The sequence below is a fragment of the Rhopilema esculentum genome, chromosome 6 (genome assembly GCF_057945365.1).
Source record: "Rhopilema esculentum isolate cy_ngs chromosome 6, ASM5794536v1, whole genome shotgun sequence".
Taxonomy (NCBI): Eukaryota; Metazoa; Cnidaria; class Scyphozoa; order Rhizostomeae; family Rhizostomatidae; genus Rhopilema; species Rhopilema esculentum.
Window position 1 is genome coordinate 13237990 of NC_142820.1, and position 16998 is coordinate 13254987.

The 16998-nt window shown below is 37.2% G+C and overlaps 1 protein-coding gene across 1 annotated transcript in view; it reads right to left on the reverse strand.

Annotated features, from left to right (window-relative positions):
- Positions 1-74: 74 nt before the first annotated feature.
- Positions 75-16998, reverse strand: part of LOC135686397 (transmembrane protein 131) — a 30866-nt gene continuing 13942 nt past the window's right edge. The window contains exons 11-34 of the mRNA XM_065202621.2: positions 15944-16005; positions 14405-14452; positions 14113-14170; positions 13005-13113; positions 12638-12791; positions 12157-12327; positions 11725-11829; positions 11380-11544; positions 10968-11072; positions 10433-10519; positions 9837-9989; positions 9355-9430; positions 8792-8912; positions 8255-8497; positions 7776-7842; positions 7440-7597; positions 7052-7191; positions 6293-6488; positions 5797-6153; positions 4476-5379; positions 3526-3787; positions 1928-2649; positions 1475-1576; positions 75-1150 (exon numbers count right to left, since the gene is read on the reverse strand). Coding sequence (XP_065058693.2) covers positions 899-1150; positions 1475-1576; positions 1928-2649; positions 3526-3787; positions 4476-5379; positions 5797-6153; positions 6293-6488; positions 7052-7191; positions 7440-7597; positions 7776-7842; positions 8255-8497; positions 8792-8912; positions 9355-9430; positions 9837-9989; positions 10433-10519; positions 10968-11072; positions 11380-11544; positions 11725-11829; positions 12157-12327; positions 12638-12791; positions 13005-13113; positions 14113-14170; positions 14405-14452; positions 15944-16005 — 4817 coding nt within the window. The 3' untranslated portion in view covers positions 75-898. The remainder of the gene's footprint in view (positions 1151-1474; positions 1577-1927; positions 2650-3525; positions 3788-4475; positions 5380-5796; positions 6154-6292; positions 6489-7051; positions 7192-7439; positions 7598-7775; positions 7843-8254; positions 8498-8791; positions 8913-9354; positions 9431-9836; positions 9990-10432; positions 10520-10967; positions 11073-11379; positions 11545-11724; positions 11830-12156; positions 12328-12637; positions 12792-13004; positions 13114-14112; positions 14171-14404; positions 14453-15943; positions 16006-16998) is intronic.

The window sequence follows — 16998 nt, forward strand, 5'->3', positions numbered from 1 at the left end:
AATACTTTCGAAGATGCATGCATTGGCACCTCAGTCCTTCGGAGAAAGAGCGGACAACAAGAAACAAGCCAGGATCAAACAATAAATTCCTCATCATATCAGGGCATGTGCGAAAATTAATAAATAGTAAAAACTTTCACTATGTAAATTATCTGTAATTTTATAGAAACTCAATTAAAGGCAAAAGAACGAAATTAGTATAAAACAAGAGTCGATAAAGACTCAAACATGGATAAGAAATGAGTCACACTTTGAAACACAAATATAAAAAGACATAAAATGATTTACAGTAAACAAGGCATTCAATAGCTGATAATTTTAACGGCTGTTAAGGCTCTCTATGAGGGCATAACCAAAATGCAAGGGCTCCATAAACCAAAGCAAATATGCTAAGGATAATTAGAGAGTAAAGTTACAAAATAACTTGGGCAAGTAGGAGATAGCGCAAGGCTAACAGTACAACAAATCGCTTTACCCTGGTGTCATCAGAGGAAATTTTTAAATTCGTTTTCATGAAATTATTTTCATCATCCGAAACATTGGTTTTTAAATTTAAGTGTTGATTAGCACTGACTCTTTCAATGTCCTTTTTTCATTTGTTCGGTCATTTGTTGTAAAACTAAAACACTGTCTAATTGAAAACCGAAATTAAAGGTTGTCAGGTATAACCTAAAGGAGTTTACCTCAAATCGTTACGACCTTACCAGGGTAAAAAAGGTTGATACCGATAGCATTGCGTCATAAAATTTAGGGAATTTCTTACAGAACAATAATAACAAAACGGTGAGTATTGCTCACCAGGAAGATACCAAAGAACAGACGATTCAACATAACCAAAAGGGACAGAAAACAAAAAGGCAACGAAAATGTGACAACGTTCTTCCGGGTTTTTCTACACTCATCCTTCTTTGATGTCTTCAGACCAGCCTTCGTATGGATCAATCGAATCATCACTTGCGTCCCAAATAGGGCCAAATGGGCTCACGGGGCTGCGGTCAGAGGCTCTTTGCTTGGCGGCTGATGCTGCTTGGGGAGGGATGCTCAGGTCAAGACCAAGCAGACTGCGAGAAATCTGGCCGTCATCGGCTGAATAACTGCGGCTGTTGCTCCAAATTGACGGACGAATTCCTGGGGTTGCCCATTGGTTGTTCTAGAAGCAATTTGAATCATTCAGACATTAAGTTACATCAAGTTGACAAAAATTTACGAGAAAATCAAACATTTCATGGCACAAGTATAAGATGAAATGAAGTTTAACAAGCGATCGAAAGGTTAAACTGTGTCACTCTTTTGCTCTAGGGTCTCCAATTTAACGACATCCAGCTTGGATTTCCAATTATCAACCCTAACGCAAAATTCAAAACTTCAAAAACACTAGCAGCAAACAAAAAAAGTTGAATATAAAAAATACGAAATATCATTGTTAAACTATAGACAACAAAAAGTTGACGTGATTCATGGAATGGGAGCCTACCTGTTGATCAATATCGGTCAAAGAGCTATCCGCAGACCAGGGATTTTGGATCGAGTCAGTTGGAGATGGATGGCCAAATGCACTGTACAGATTGTCAAACAGCTGCAAAAAAGATAAAACAGCATTTTGTTACTTTTAGACAATATTGCACTGATTTACATAGCATGCATAACAAGCCTCGAAGTGACAGAATTGAACGCGAAAGAGAGTTAATCTTTAGCTATATGTCACCGAACATTTAATTACAAGTGTTTCAAGTGCTTCATTTTCAGGTTGTGTTATAGCAAAAATAATATAAAAATAGATTTTATTGGGACGTCGCAAGTTAATAGAACTCTAGTCTACTTGAGAAATTCGGTCTATGTCAGGTACTTTTAGGCCTTTGTTGAAAATGTAAATTGGAATTCCTTCTTTAATGTATTTACTCTTGTGTATGTTCTACAGACACTTTACCTCTGAGTGACGTGGTTTTTCAGAATCCTGTTGTGGCATCAGAACACTATATCGATCAGATGGGTAGGCCCGGTTTCTCAGCTTGTTTCCCAGGTCCGGTTTCAATTGGTCATCTTTAAATGAATTCCAGCCGTTTTCCCTACTCTGGCTTGAATCCCTGGTCGTGATATTGTCAAATCCCCATATGTCCGCTATTTTCTTCAGTCCGGGAGGTGGGTTTATGCGTCCACTTTTCCTGCTTTCGAGCCACGATAGACGATGTTCTGGTCTATCACGGAAAGGCATCTTGACTGGAGCTTTCATTTGTGACTTGGGTATAAATTCCTTACTCGATGGGTCAAGATCCGACTTCGGTTGCTTGCCTTTTTGTGTCCATATCTTCGTTCCTGGTGCTTTTTTCAGTTGTTCCAATTCTTCATCGGGCGTCTGTTTGGTTGCTCGCAAGCTGCTCAGATTATCGTAAAAGAACATCGAGCTGGTATTCTGAGAGGTCGTTGTCGGGTTCGGCAGAGCGGGTTTCTCTTTTTGCTGTTGTTTTGTATCTTTTCCGGTTCCGGGATGAGTTCCGACTGCCAAGCGACGAATATATGAACTCCAAGATTCACTCTCCGTTTGGGTTACTGACTGAAAACTGACTGGAGATGAGTTTCCGGATGAGCCTTGTGAATCGTCCCGAGGTAAGGGCGATGGGGTGTTCTGTCTATTAACCGGCGGACTTGGACCTACAATGTGCATTCATTTGAAGTATATTACAAAATTGATTCGGATAAACAATGTTTCGTATTCACTTGTAATTGGCTACAGTGAAAGATTGACGATTTCAATATTCAGAATTCACTGCAATGTAAAAATAGCATTTACAAGAAATGAACTACTAAATATTATAATTGCTTGGAACACTTGAGAAATTTGTGAAAAATTCCTGCCACATCAAATGCGCACATGAAGCTACGATTATTCGCTTTTCTGCGACTTAACTTTATTCTTTATTTCTCGAAAATATTTTCTAGCTAACAGAAGCTCTGTAGTGCATCTATCGGAATTTGCCATCTCAAAGGCACTGTCAGTCAGCTGTTTGCGTTAACAATAGGCAGTGTTGAGCCTTTACAATTGAGAAATCATTAGAAAAAAAATTCCCAAATTGCAGATTGGAAGATGTAACAACAGTCTATTGTCAAATCCAAGCAATAGGAATTTAGGTGACCACCAAAATTCATCCGTGCATAGTCCGAAAATGTGCGTTGGCGGCCCTAAAAATACTTGAAACTCCGTTCCTATGTAACAAAACTTTTTGCAGCTGTGGTATTATGAGCGGTATAATAGGCCTGGATGGAAACCCGATACTTGTGAAATCACAGCCTGGTCCTTGACTCCAAACAAAGCTATACGATAATTAACTACAAACTTCAAACTCTTTATTAAACTCGGCCACACACCACTACCCAAAACAATGGGCTTGAATCCAGTTCTGGCATGATGCATCACACGATGTGACATCATAATCGAAAAGCCCACGACTCTTGACGTAATAACTCTCAACAAATGCATTGACACTGCTTGAAATCAAAGCTGGAAAAAAAGGAGGTTAAGTGGAGTACCTCTCTTTCCCACGAGAAACTTCAACATTGGGTTTTCACTGCTAACAATGCTGCTGTAACTGCTGCTTCGGCTGCTTTCACTCAAAGATTCCAGTGACGTCGGCGTGCTTCCAGCGGACATGGTCTTTTCAAGTTTGCTTTTCCCTCTTTTTATTTTGGAGCTGCTGTTTCTCTCGAGTGCTGCCTCCACGACGGCCGCAGCGATTGCATGAGGCGAGGTAGGTGTTTCCGAGTGCATTTTTCCGTTTGCATCATATATTACCTTTGGGAAGGAAGGTATATCAATCACAGAAAAACACAGAAGCAACATTATTTCTTCGAGCATCATATATCATGAAAATGCTAGGTGTACATCAAGTACAAAAATTTTCGGCTTGACAAACTTTCGGAAAAAAATAAATTTGAACAAAAATTACAGTTATCCGAAAGTTTGTCACGCCGAAAATTTTTGTACGAACCACGCATGCGCAATCTTTAAATATTAGTGTCTGCAAAAGTATTGAAGACAGAAAACTTTTGCACTTAATGTATGCAACGAGGCTCGTCGTAGCGTAAGGAAGCGCCTCGAGAACAAAATGTGAAAACATTTTAAAAAAAGTAAATAATTTTATTATACTGCTATGTCATGAATACCTTCCTCTAGTTCAAGAAACCAGAGTCTTGTCTATATTCAAAGGGATTGCTGGCCATTCACCCCGTTTATTATCATTTTGGAAATTCTCTACCCACCCTATCTACTCCAGCTGAGTCCGGAATTCAGAGTGATCACTCGCCACCCAATTATCAATGAAGTCAAAATAAATTTGTCTAGAATACGGATGCAAATCTCTCGAATTATCAGTACCATCCCATCTATCGTAAAATGACTAGCCTTGCTCTATTTGAAAATTCTTTAAGATGATTTTAGATATTTGAATTTCCATTATTTGAATTTATTAGGATGTACCCACCTTATTTCCTTGCGCTACCAACTGCTGGACTGGCTGCTGCAATTTCCTTTTCTGTCCCACATCAGTTCGTTTGGAATTATCTTGTTTAACTTTCAGTTCATTTCTGCTTCCTTTATCTCTCCCATCAGGTCTGGGTCCAGAAATCGAAATTTCGTCTAATCGGTCCAGAGAGCCATGATAGATAACCGTGTCCGGAGCTGGTTCGACTTTATTCCCTTTTCTAAGCAATTTGTGAGCCTTGGATTCAACTTTTGTGAAAGCATTTTCTGGAATTTGTTGTGAAGCTAATTCAAAGTCGTACAATTTCATTCCTGATTGGGGTTCTTTTACCATAGGTTGTGCCTGTGTTGTCGAAGTTTGCTGCTTTTTATGTTCCTTGGCATCCTTCTTTGAGCCAGATTTCGTCTTTTTCTTGCTCCTTGCTGCAAGCAAAGATCGTTCATTTTCCGTGTCTAAAATTGATACCTCCTTTATTACAATATTTGATGCTGGTATTTCCTCGTATGGCCGTCTTTCGTGCATATCGTTATTGCCTCTACGATTCCTCGCTTCTTTCTCAGATCTTCGATGTCGCCCTTGTTTCTGTGAATCACTTCTGGGTTTCTCCTCCAAATGTCCGATACTCTCGTTGCTTCCATGATGTCTCGACTTAGTCTTCTTGGCCTCGGTTTCAGTATCCTTTTTCTCCGACTCGATGCGAAATTCTTTGGGTGCCTCAAATGACGGCGTGGATGTTGTGCTTTTCAACGAAATTTCTGACGTGCTACTTGTTGTCGATGAAGACCTGGATCTGGAAAAGCTTACCGGAGATATTTCATTGGAGCCTTTCTTCTGCAAGGGCAGATGAAGTCCGTTTGATTTACTTGACGAATTTCCATCTGGACTGTCCTTTTTGTCTGGGGTCCTGCGAAGAAAGTTTCAAGATAAAATCTAGTGAGAATTCGAATAAAAAAACGCGTCTTTCAAGGATCTTTCTCGATCAACAAATGTCAATTCAAGTTGAAATATAGAAGAGTCATTTTTGTGCAAATAATTTAGCAACTCAAATATTCAAAATAAACAACTCCAGATATAAAAAACTTTATCAAGGGTCATTCAAAACTGTAAGACAAATTTGAATAGAAAAACCGGAAAAACTTCATCAAGGATCATTCAAAACTTTAATATTGAAATTGTCGGGTTGGTGTCCCGTTAGCGACTACGTATTATTGGGCTAAAAAACACTAGATAAAGCCCTGGTAACACATATATTCCTCAAGACACTGTTTGGGCAATAAACAAGGAGGTTATGATGCAAAAGCCAGGACAAACATAGACTCACCTTGATTTGATGTTGGAAATCGAACTCAGATTGAAAACGTTACCGGGCGTGTATATTTCAGATACCCTTCCAACTTTGACTGTTCCGGAATTACTGGCACCAAAGGTACACTGCAGCACATACTTCTGGGCGTCGACGTAAGCTCCGAATATGACAAAAATAAAAACTACAGACATGACGAAAGCTGCAACCATATGAAAATAGGGTTCCCAAAAAGGCCGAGGCAACGATGACGCACACAGTGAAAGCAGATGGTGAGGAAGAGTTGCGAGAAGCGTAAATTCCAGGACTGTGTTTACTGAAGTTACGATGCGCAATGTTCTCGTAAGGCGTGAAGTCGTAAAGTCCGGCGTAAATCTAAAAGAAAAAAGGGCACTCGATGAAGAATAGCTAAACATTGGAAAATTTTGAAAGACTGAACGATATTTAATCGCAACTAGGATATTTAATCGCATCTTAAAGATAGCTATTTTTAAGGGAATAAAAATCTACTCACGTGATGTCAAGCTTTCTTGATTTGTTAGGCAAAAGCGTGAACGGTTCACAGTCGAGGATTCTAAAGCCATATCCGCTACATTCATAGCCATTGATGTTGATTGACATGACGCTGATTGGCAGCTGTCCAGCATTTGTCGCAGTGAAAGAGCGCTTCACGGTGAATGATGGGAACGTTCTCGCCCTCGCAGTCGACTCTGATGGACAAACGAAACCCCGTTTAAAGTTAAGAAAAGGCAAGAACTTTTTGAGTTAATTGCATATTAAGGGTTTTATTTCAAAACGGAAAATGCTTTTAGGCTCTGAATCTATTCAGCACATAGAAGCAGAGTAGCATGTCTCATGCTGCCACAGTTCGGCTTGGAAACACAACCTCAATTGTGCAAATATTAACGGCAATTGCAATAACTGATTTTATAAAGCTAAAAAATGTTCAACTCAAAAATAAAGATCCTACAACTTGTATAATTTTATCACTAGAAATAAAAATCTAAAAATGAAATGCTTGTTGATAAAGGTCCTGAGATAATCTGAAGGTGCTATCAAATTGACGACTTCTTTGAACGATTTAAGCAACTACAATTGAAAAATGATAAAACTAAACTATTATTTTTCTAAAATGTAGCACAGAATTTGTTGAAAACAACAAAATGATGAGAATAGGAAGCAACAGCAAGGAGGATAGAAAAGATATTTTCAAATGTGGATTAAAATAATTGCACATGATAGAAAAAGCGGAAAAATTGGGAATTGAACTTACTATTGCAGTCGTTTAGATGACTGGCCTTCAACTCGAAAAGCAAGAGCGATTCCAACCCAGGCTTTTTCTCATTTATCGTTAACTGCCCACGTGCACCCTGGCCCTGGACCACGACCAACTCAAGTATCGTCAAATTATTTCTGTAAAATAAATGCAATTTATAACTATATATACGGGCTGCTAGCGCAAGACATGTTATGTGGCAAGAAAACCTGTTATGTGGCTGATACCAGGTCTTCGGCTCGGGACGACAGTTAAACACCATTTACAAAACAATGCAAAACTATTAGAAATGAAGGGTGTTTGATATTACAGACACAATATTAGCCGACCTAACAATCGATTTCCAGTTCCTTGTGAATCAAAAACTGAATGGAATTACACAAACCTTACGACCATTAACGAAGTCTTCAGCTTTTCATCATCAGGTTTAAAACCAATTTTGACAACAGCTTTTGATCTTCTTTTCAGCAACAAAGATATGGTATCGGGAGAGGGGGAAACGCCAAAGCTTGACTCCAGCAGTGCCCGTTCGTTGGAATTCCCCTGATAAGAATAAACGGGTAATTAGTTGAGGTTGATAGTTACATAGAAAATGTGCCAGAATGCTTTGAAATGAGTTCTGAATATTTTTTGAAAAATATCAGCACAAAGATGGGTCCCGCTTATGTTATTAAACGTGAAAAATCTTGTCTTTTTGGAAAAATGCAAGATAAAAACTTACCGAGACATCTGAGAGCGAAAATGCCGAATGGCCATTCAACTCGATTGAAAAAGGGTCTTCCTCAAGCCTAAAAATGGTTACAAAAGAAATTATATCGAGTATCTAAAGGACTAGTGAAAGTAGCGATGTATTTCAAATAAACCACTGGCCTATTCTAAACTCTAAGAACAACATATAAATTCTAATAGAATAACTTCTAAATTCTATGTCCAATAGGTCTAACTCAAGGACTCTTAAAAGATTGTTCAAATTTTAAACAAACTTTATCTGAAGGAGAAAAACGAGAATCCTTAGATAAACTGTTTCCACAATCTCTTGATTTTTCGAGACTAATTTTTTATACTTACACTTAAAAATGTAAACCTTAATTGCCAGTTCTGTTATGGATGCAAAGATGGGTGAAGATCTAACCATTTTGATAACCAAGCAAAAAGCCGAGCAAGAATGAATGCAGGAAGCAAAGAGGCCAAGTAACAAACCTGTCTGATACAAGGTCCATGGCGCCATTGGGATGTGGGTAGATCATCAACGGCAAAACCTGTACCAGAACGGGCACATCTGCGGAGTTAGTGAGGGTCAATTCTTGTTCCGTGTGATTACCAACGTGCGTAGGAGGAAAACGAACCGACTGTTCGACTAAGGAAGGCCAACTTAAGGACGCTTGGATGGGAATTGAGTGATTCCGGATGACTTCAGAATCTATAACAAGTGTCGTGTTTATTCTGAAAGGTAAAGTGTACACAGATATAAAAAAGCTTTGAATTTGGCATCAAAGATTTCTAGCTAACATCAAGCAAGGATACGAAGGCTTGGGATGGTGACAACTGTTATTGTAATGAGGGGGGAGCTCACTCTCTAAAGATAAGAGGGGAGCACTAATTGGTTAAAAAACTACATACGCATGAGTACATTTCTAAAGCAATTTAATTTTTATTTTATTGCTAGGTCCGATTCATTTAAGGGCTCTATTTATCAAGCAAACAGTTTTCCGTTTAGTAATAACTTAAATAACTTACTTTGTTTGTTTTGATTCCTTCAAAGCTTCCCATTTTCCCTTGTTTTTCTCTAATAATTTCAAGTCAAGCTCCCATGTGTCTGCAGGAAGTGAAAGGCTCTGAACCCACTCACTACAACTCTCTGAAAAAGAAATTAATGTAGGAAGAAAATCAGATAACTAGCAGCGTTAGAAAAACAGCTCTGGAGGAAAAAGGGATATTTTACATTACCCCTAAGGCTTGCACTAACTAAAAAATTATCGTCTTGATTGAAGAACTAATGAAAATTGCCTTGCAATATTCTAAATGTCGCAAATCTTCGAAATTGCAGTAAAATAATCCATACCTTTTCACAAAAAGATATAAATTCACGTTTACAAATGATAAAATATCCTAAATCTTCAAGCTAAAGTGATAAAATATCCTAAATCTCCCCAAATACGAATTTCCTGATCAATGTGATTCTAATGTCAAATTGAATATTCACTACAAAGTTTATATTTCTATATGCAAACAGAAAACAGGGTGCAAGACCCCCATGAGCTCAACTGACAAACACACAGTTTAACAAAATATGGACTTACTGTCAGGAGGTTGACAAAGACACAGGTAGCACTGAGACTCACTACCACGTAGTGGATCCAGCTTCACCCATCCAATCTACAACGTAGAACAACGGAAATGACGTCAGGCTCAAAGATCAGTTGGAGTATTGCATAGATATGGGCCTAATAACAAATGTCATGAACGATATAAATGGAAAAAGACTGTTTTGAACTCAAACTTTCAGAGAAAAATATTTTATCAAAACAAGCAGTTATGATAGAAGAATAGTTAAAGCAACTATTAAGCAGATGTTGATTAATAAAACAAGATTGTTGATTTTCTGTCTCATACTAAGAAACGTTAACAACATGCATTAGATTAGAGATTGAGAAACAATGGCAGCGAAGGGGTACTATTTCAGGCGATTAGATCTTCAGTTGCCTTCAAAAACAACATGCCTTCTCGTTTATGCACTAATGTACAGAAGTTGAGCAAAGAGATAAAATTTGAATGTGATTACCTTTGTTCGTCTGTTTGGGACTAATTCTTTGATTTCATTCTCAAATTGTAAGTATGTGAAAGAGGCGTCAGGAGGATGCAGCTTTATATCCGAAATTTTTAACGTATTACTAAAAGTACTTTCTAAATATATTGTGTGGCTTTTTGTTTGTCCCTGCAAAGCAAAGTTATGATATATTCAGCAAGGTTGGGTACAAGAGTACAGTATTTCGCGTGCTGATAAGAGGTGATGTATCTAAAGCTAGTAGGGCTTGTTAAGATGCTTAATGAGAACTTTGTTGGGAACGCCAATTGTGAAGGGAACATTTAACAAAACAAAGGTTTGCCAGGAAAAATGTTGAAGACACGACATGAGATACTATGGGTGGTAACTAATAAAATAGGAAAGAACAACATGTTGGGATTCTCATTTCAATAAATCTTTTTATTTCAACATTAAAAGTATCTTAATAAAAGCTTCATTCTCATTAATAGCTTAGAAACTTGATCGATGTTGGCTGAGGGATTCAAAATATATGCTATCAAAATTATTTCAAGATAATGAAAACAGCTGAATAATTAGATTACAAAAATGGTGAGAATAAAACGGCAACTCACTGGGAAACTATTTTCAAAGTGAATCCTTTTCGGTTTTGAAACAAGCTGTCCAATAACAACTTTTATGAACATTGGAATATGAACTTCCTACAAAAAACAGAAATCGTTGTTAACCCTAAGTTCAAACCCAGATGTTTTGACTTGACCAATGAGCAATTCATGACGTTTAAAGGATGTATATGATCTCAATCATTTCTATGGAAAATCTTCCAAAAATTAACAAACTGGATTAAGAAAATTTGCTAGAAGAAACAAATTTTTGGATAAAGCTTTTTGAGAATTCCTCAAAAGAAGATGGCTAAAAGTGCCACTTGATGTTCTGCTTTTAGTTCCACCTTGATAAAAATATGTCGCTCAAACAAACAGTGGAATGAGGTCTTTGCAGGTGGATTGCAAAAGAAAAAAGAAATCAGAAACATTATCATATCATTATCTGAAACAAAACAAAAAAGCAACGCCTTAATGGTGAATATAAGAGATTTCACTTCAAATTGGAAGATTTGAATAAACAGACAACAACAAAAACGAGACAAACCTCGTATGCAGTTTTGAAAATCACTTCGCCTCTATAAACGCCTTCTTTTGCAGGTGCAGTCACGTCAACAGTAAACACAGCCTCTTCTTTGGGTCGTAGAGTTATCTACAAAAAGAGGCGCGGAAATGTGAAAATATCGACGAAACATCAAGATGGAAGGCAGTGAATTCACTGGAAAGATGGCAGGAGTATTCTCTAGAAGAAAGTTGAAAATGAAAAGTTAAAGGTGCGGATTTGTTTTCATATCCAGCGATGTATTCTAATTCGCGAAATCTCCTGGGTAGCGGCATTTTTCAAGCACCGTTCCTGTCAGTGCTGCGATATTCTAGACTATACAACTATTTCCGTTCTTGACAAGAAAAACTCCCTAAAGATGTCTTGAAACTGGACTGTCTAATTCTATAATGCTTACCTGATCGCCATCTGTAGAATTAAAGCTATTCTTTGTATTATTATTCTTGTCAGATGTCCATTTGCTCCGCTTAGCTTGCTTGCTTTTCCGCCCTTGGCGTACGAAATCCAGTCGCAGCCTGGCGAATTCTATATTACCACAGCAAGAATACTCTTTGATTGATACCTGTGAAATGATTGCTCTAGGTAAGCACAACATAAACACAGCAGACATCATACAAAAACAAGAAGCAAAGAATGTTTAAAAGTAGCTTACGAGGTCCTATGCATAGCCGCAAAGAATAAGCAGAGTAACATTAAAAGCTTGTTGAAATATTTTGCGAATTATCAGACAAGAAAAACTTACCTCCACTGGGTTTGTGTTTATGATTCTGAAAGTTATGGTTCTGTTTTCATTTGCCCCGACTGTACCGTAATCTATTGCGTACTCATCTGGACCTTCAACATTGTGCTAAAACAAAGATGTGGGTATTCGTTGACGTTTGCTAAAAAACTGTCTCACATGTGTGCCAAAAGGTAGCACATACGAAAATATTATAGGAGATAACCATAGAATAGTCTCGACAAGTGTGATGAAGAAAGCAGGCTCAGAGACGATGCGCTAACACGACAGGAGAAGAAGAACTTTAAAAAAGAGAAACTTTGAAACTTTTTGAAAAAGATTTACACAAAATTGTGCCAAAAAAGTGCAACATAGGCCTACCCACAATATGGATTAAATTGACTGTCTCAAGTAATACGCACTTTTAGCTACATCTTTTTAAAATTACTAACATACCTTTAATTTCCCTGTGTAGCTATGGACTGGGATGGTGAAAATTGATGCATTTGTGTACAGTCTCAAGGTAGTTGATAAAACCAAATCTGATTGGTTATTCATGTATTTGATTGACAGTGGGGATACCAGTTTGCCTGGTGACACAACGGTTGGATTTATAAAATTTTCAATCTGTAAAGAAATCAAAATGGCATCGTTGAGAACGGCACTGGTGGAACAAACAGTTGGTCATTTCAAATAACACAAGCAAACTTTAATCATAAAAAAGAAAATAAAATAAGAGAAAATTAATATGAGACGAATGATTGTCTTTAAACCCATTTAATTGAAGTTTCTAAGTTTTTAAGTATCTTACTAGAAATTTTCTCGAAATTCCTTGATGTTATGAAAATGATTACAAAAGCAGACATTTTACGATAAACCCCTCTAGAATTGCAATCCCTCTAGCAGCAAAGTAAATTTCCAGGAAAAACATACTTACACCAAAAATATGATTGAATTCAACTGGAATTGTAGCATTGTAAATAATTAGTGAAAAATTGAAGGTATTTGTAATTGTCAATGGTTTGACGATGGCGTTTTCTTGAGAATTTCCAGAAAAAAATGCGGTTTTCGCGACAGAGTAGGCCAGAGTGCTGAAAATGAAAAGATAAAAAATCAACTTCTTGCGGTTAACAAGAAAGCAACAATAATTTATAAAAAATTTCCAGCATTAAAGGTGGATTGTTGACTCAGTATCAACCGCAAAATCTTTCTGTCATCATAACAATCATAACAAAGAAATAAGGATCGGCTAAAAGGGTATAACATCCTAGCTAAAAGGAAATTAGCAACGTAAGCTTGCTTACCCTTGCAAAACATTAGCATTGAAAGGAATTTCTTTCCGTCCACCATTTTTCTCGCCAGTTTGAATAACAATGGTTCCACTTTGTTGCTTTGCTTTGGTGACGTGCAAGGCTGCAAAGAGCAACAAAACGGAAGGTAATGGCAACAAGTGCCAAAACTTTCTTACTTGCAAAAATGACAAAGAACTTTTTCTGTTTCTCATTTTTGTCTCTTAACAGATTAGCTATCCGTTAAATCATCTTATTGACTTGTAAACCTTAAGCCATGAAAAATAGCATGCGAAAATGTCCTAAAACCTCATGTAATTATATTCAAAAGTTAAAGGTCTCAAAAGTAAGTCTTTTCAAATTGGCAGCATTGATACTGTTCTCTAGGGATAAAAACGACAACTAAAAGGCTTGAAATCATAATTCCCTTGACGTCTTTCAAACATCTTGGCTATACGCTGTCACTCAGTTGGAAATTTTCCCATGGTAAACAAAATGCCAATCGATCAACTGAAACAGCCTTAGGATGTAAGGCGTCAGATTCAAAGCACAAATGTGCTTCTCTTGGGAATAATTGCACGGGGAACGGAGTAGTTTTGGTCGCCTTCGTAATTTGAAATCAAGAAGCATTATTCCCTTGATAATGGTAAAACGACTGTCCTACTATTTGAAATGGAACGTGCGAGGACGAGGATACCTGTTATATTGTCATAAACAATTTCGCAAAGGAGGCTGATGGAGACCCAGTTTAACAGAAGAATTAATGCTCTAAAACCTTAAAATGTTATTTTTCGGGTTGCTGATTTAAGCGACGAACGGTCGTTTCGCTATGAAGCGTCAGCCGTTCAAATACAACCGCTTTCATATTTTGTTTTCAAGCCCCTAAGCCTTTTTTCACTTGCCTAACCAAGCATACTTCCACAACCTTATGGCTTATGACGCTACCTCAAAATTCGAAGGTACGAAGCCTGTTTTAGCGGTATGATGACAATTCCGAAATAGTTTAATCCTGGGAAGAAAAAGCTTACCCCTGCTTCATCAGACATGTCATTCTAGCTAGAAACAGACTACCTTTAAATATATATATGCTTAATATTGCAGCATTTTTTTTGTTACTTCTTACCTGTAAACGTTATGACCGCTACTCTGTGATGCTTTTTTGAAGGTTTTAGAACCATTGGCTGCAGAGAGACCAAAACAAATGTTAACGTTCACTCGAGGAGAAGGGGGGGGGAATAGTAACATTATTACATTTAAGCACATATATATATTTATATATATTTATATTATATATATCAACCAAAATTATACTTAATCACAATAAGTCAATTATAGGTTTGATCGTTTATACCTACAAAACAGCTATGAAATGCAAAATTCGAATATCAAAGACGAAGAATCAAGCTGGGACTTACCGTGAATTGTATTGAAATTGCTTTATTTGGTGGTGTAGAAATTACAGACTAAAAGAGACATTCAATCATAAAACGAGCGAATACAAAATTTCTGTTGCAACGAGGAATGGAGAAATGGGGTTACACACAGGGACCGCGCACCAGTCTAAAGTGGAGGGGCTGAAATGGGTGTGCCCGAAATTTTTTGAGGCCACGCCCTCTAGAACACAGAAAAAGCCCCTTTTAGAAAATACTTGCTTATTTCTACTCAATTTTTATATACAGTCTTGTTCTGAGAAGATATCAACAACTATAAAAATAAATAAAATTAGCTTGAGGGTAATAAAACACCACGCTAACCAAGTTAGAAAATAATTGTATAATTAAACAAGATAAAACACCTAGAAAATTAACCAAAAGAGGTTTCCAGTCAAGAAGAACTAGGGTCACGTCGCCTTGATTGAGTATACATAGATACAAATTAAATATTTTCTATTTCGCGTAGACTTAGACATAAAATTTGGCACTGACAAAATCCTCCAGGCTCTACTGATATATATTTCAAAATATCAGGTAATTGGTTCTACAAAGTTTCTTGAAAAAGCTGCGATACTTCTTAGTTGTCTTGACGGCCTAAATTTCTGGCGTCGCCCTGATTGGGTATATGTTTTCCGTATGTAAATATTAGCTCGCACGAATAAAAAATCAAAAGAAAATAAGTGATTAAACACTTGCATACACCTTTAAAACATCCTTGCATGCCAATGTTTCATTGAATTTTTTTTTATCCGCCGATCTGGCGCATGCAAGATTGTCGCTTTCGCAAGAGCCAAAACAAGGGGAAAATTAACGGCTTTGACAAAGTGCAATATTTTGGCCGAAAATTGTATTCAAAATGTATCAAATTTGCTCTAGAGTATTTTTGTTTAAAGATATTTGACAATTTGAAATTTACAGGTTTGGTTTTGAGAATTAATGCGAAAAAACTACCGAACTGAAACAGCCGTTTTAATGTACCCAATCAGGGCGAACTTAGGCCAACTCAGTCAGCTTTGTTTCACTCCTCTCTGTGGCAAAACAAACTGAAAACTGAGCGATTTGTGCAAAGATGCTTATTCCTCATGCATGATATGTGCCTAAAATTGCTAGGTTAGCAGCTAAAACATGCTCGTCCCTTTAAAAAAATAATTATGAAAAAAGAGTACCGAAAACACCCTACGCAAAATGTATACATATACTTCTTCGTTTCAGGTGAGTTATTTTCTTGTCCAATTATTCGTTCATCATACACTTTGATAAATGGCTTATACACATGATTTCGCGCGTTTTTGGTCGCAGCTTAGCCCCAATCTCCCAATTTTTTGCAATAGTTGAGGCGATGTAAATGTCACGTTTCCGGGTACATAATCAAGGCGACGCGACCCTTCCTTACTACTCAATCATGGTCCTATCACTTCTAAACTGCTTGAAATAAAAAGTATTAATCAATTTTCTAAAAAGTACAATGTACAACATTTGCCATGCTTTTGAGAAACAACAAAAGTTCGTACTGAAACTTACAGAAATTGGAACTGATCTGTTTCCAGTATTTATCATATTAAGATTTAAAGATTTTGGTTCATCTGTTGAAAGAAAACACAAACAAGTTATAATATGTGATAATGTCAAAATGTCAAATTGACATCAATACAAAACCCAGGTTTAGCTAAATATGCGCGTTCACTGGAGCTATTAAAATGAATTTAAACATCGTTTTAATCCCTAGTTTGGAAATTTTCCTTGCGATGTTTAGACGAAAGTCGCCATCTGTTTCTTCCAGACCATAATTTACTTTAAAAAAGAAAACATATTCGCAATGAACTTCTTCTTTAAGACCTATGTTTTGAATAACGCTGGGTCAAAGTTTTGTTTCTTGGAAGTCAGACATTCAAATATTTTTCTTGGAAGTAAAAATTGAGCATTCATTCATCGACGATTTGGGCTTTCATCAACATTGACTTAAAATAGAGACAAAATATGGGCTGATATTCGGATAATCATTTGCAAGAAATCATAAACGAGCAACCGAATCAGATGGACATTACAAAGGCCAACTGGCTCCTTTAAAGAAATGAATGAAATACAAACAGCTCATGTGATGATACTAAATCGATTTCTGTAACGTTTATCGACGTTTCGACGATTCGAGAGATCAAGGGAGTATCATTTAAACAAAGAAGGGTTTAATTTATTTCGAATGCGGTATGCAACGCAAGACCGTTGAGATTAAGAGCAAAAGCCACACTAAAAGACGATACAAAGAACAGCGAAAAGAATATACAAACAAAAGCAACACAAGATACAGCCGCCTGTGAAATTTTATAAAAATGCTAGCTGGCGGCCGAGGCACGCTCCGCGGTTGCCACTGCACTACTAAATGGTACGAGGAACGAGTTGATTCCCTACATAAATTTCGCTTCTGCATGGCTGACGCACGCAGTTCTCGTTTGAGCAATCATTTCAGCAAATGAGAAAGCCAAACAATAAGGGAACGCTTGTTGTCTAAATCTGTCTCGACACAACAGGTTTTTGCCAAAACATTTAAATGCCTCCCTGGCAGCCAAAACAACAATCAC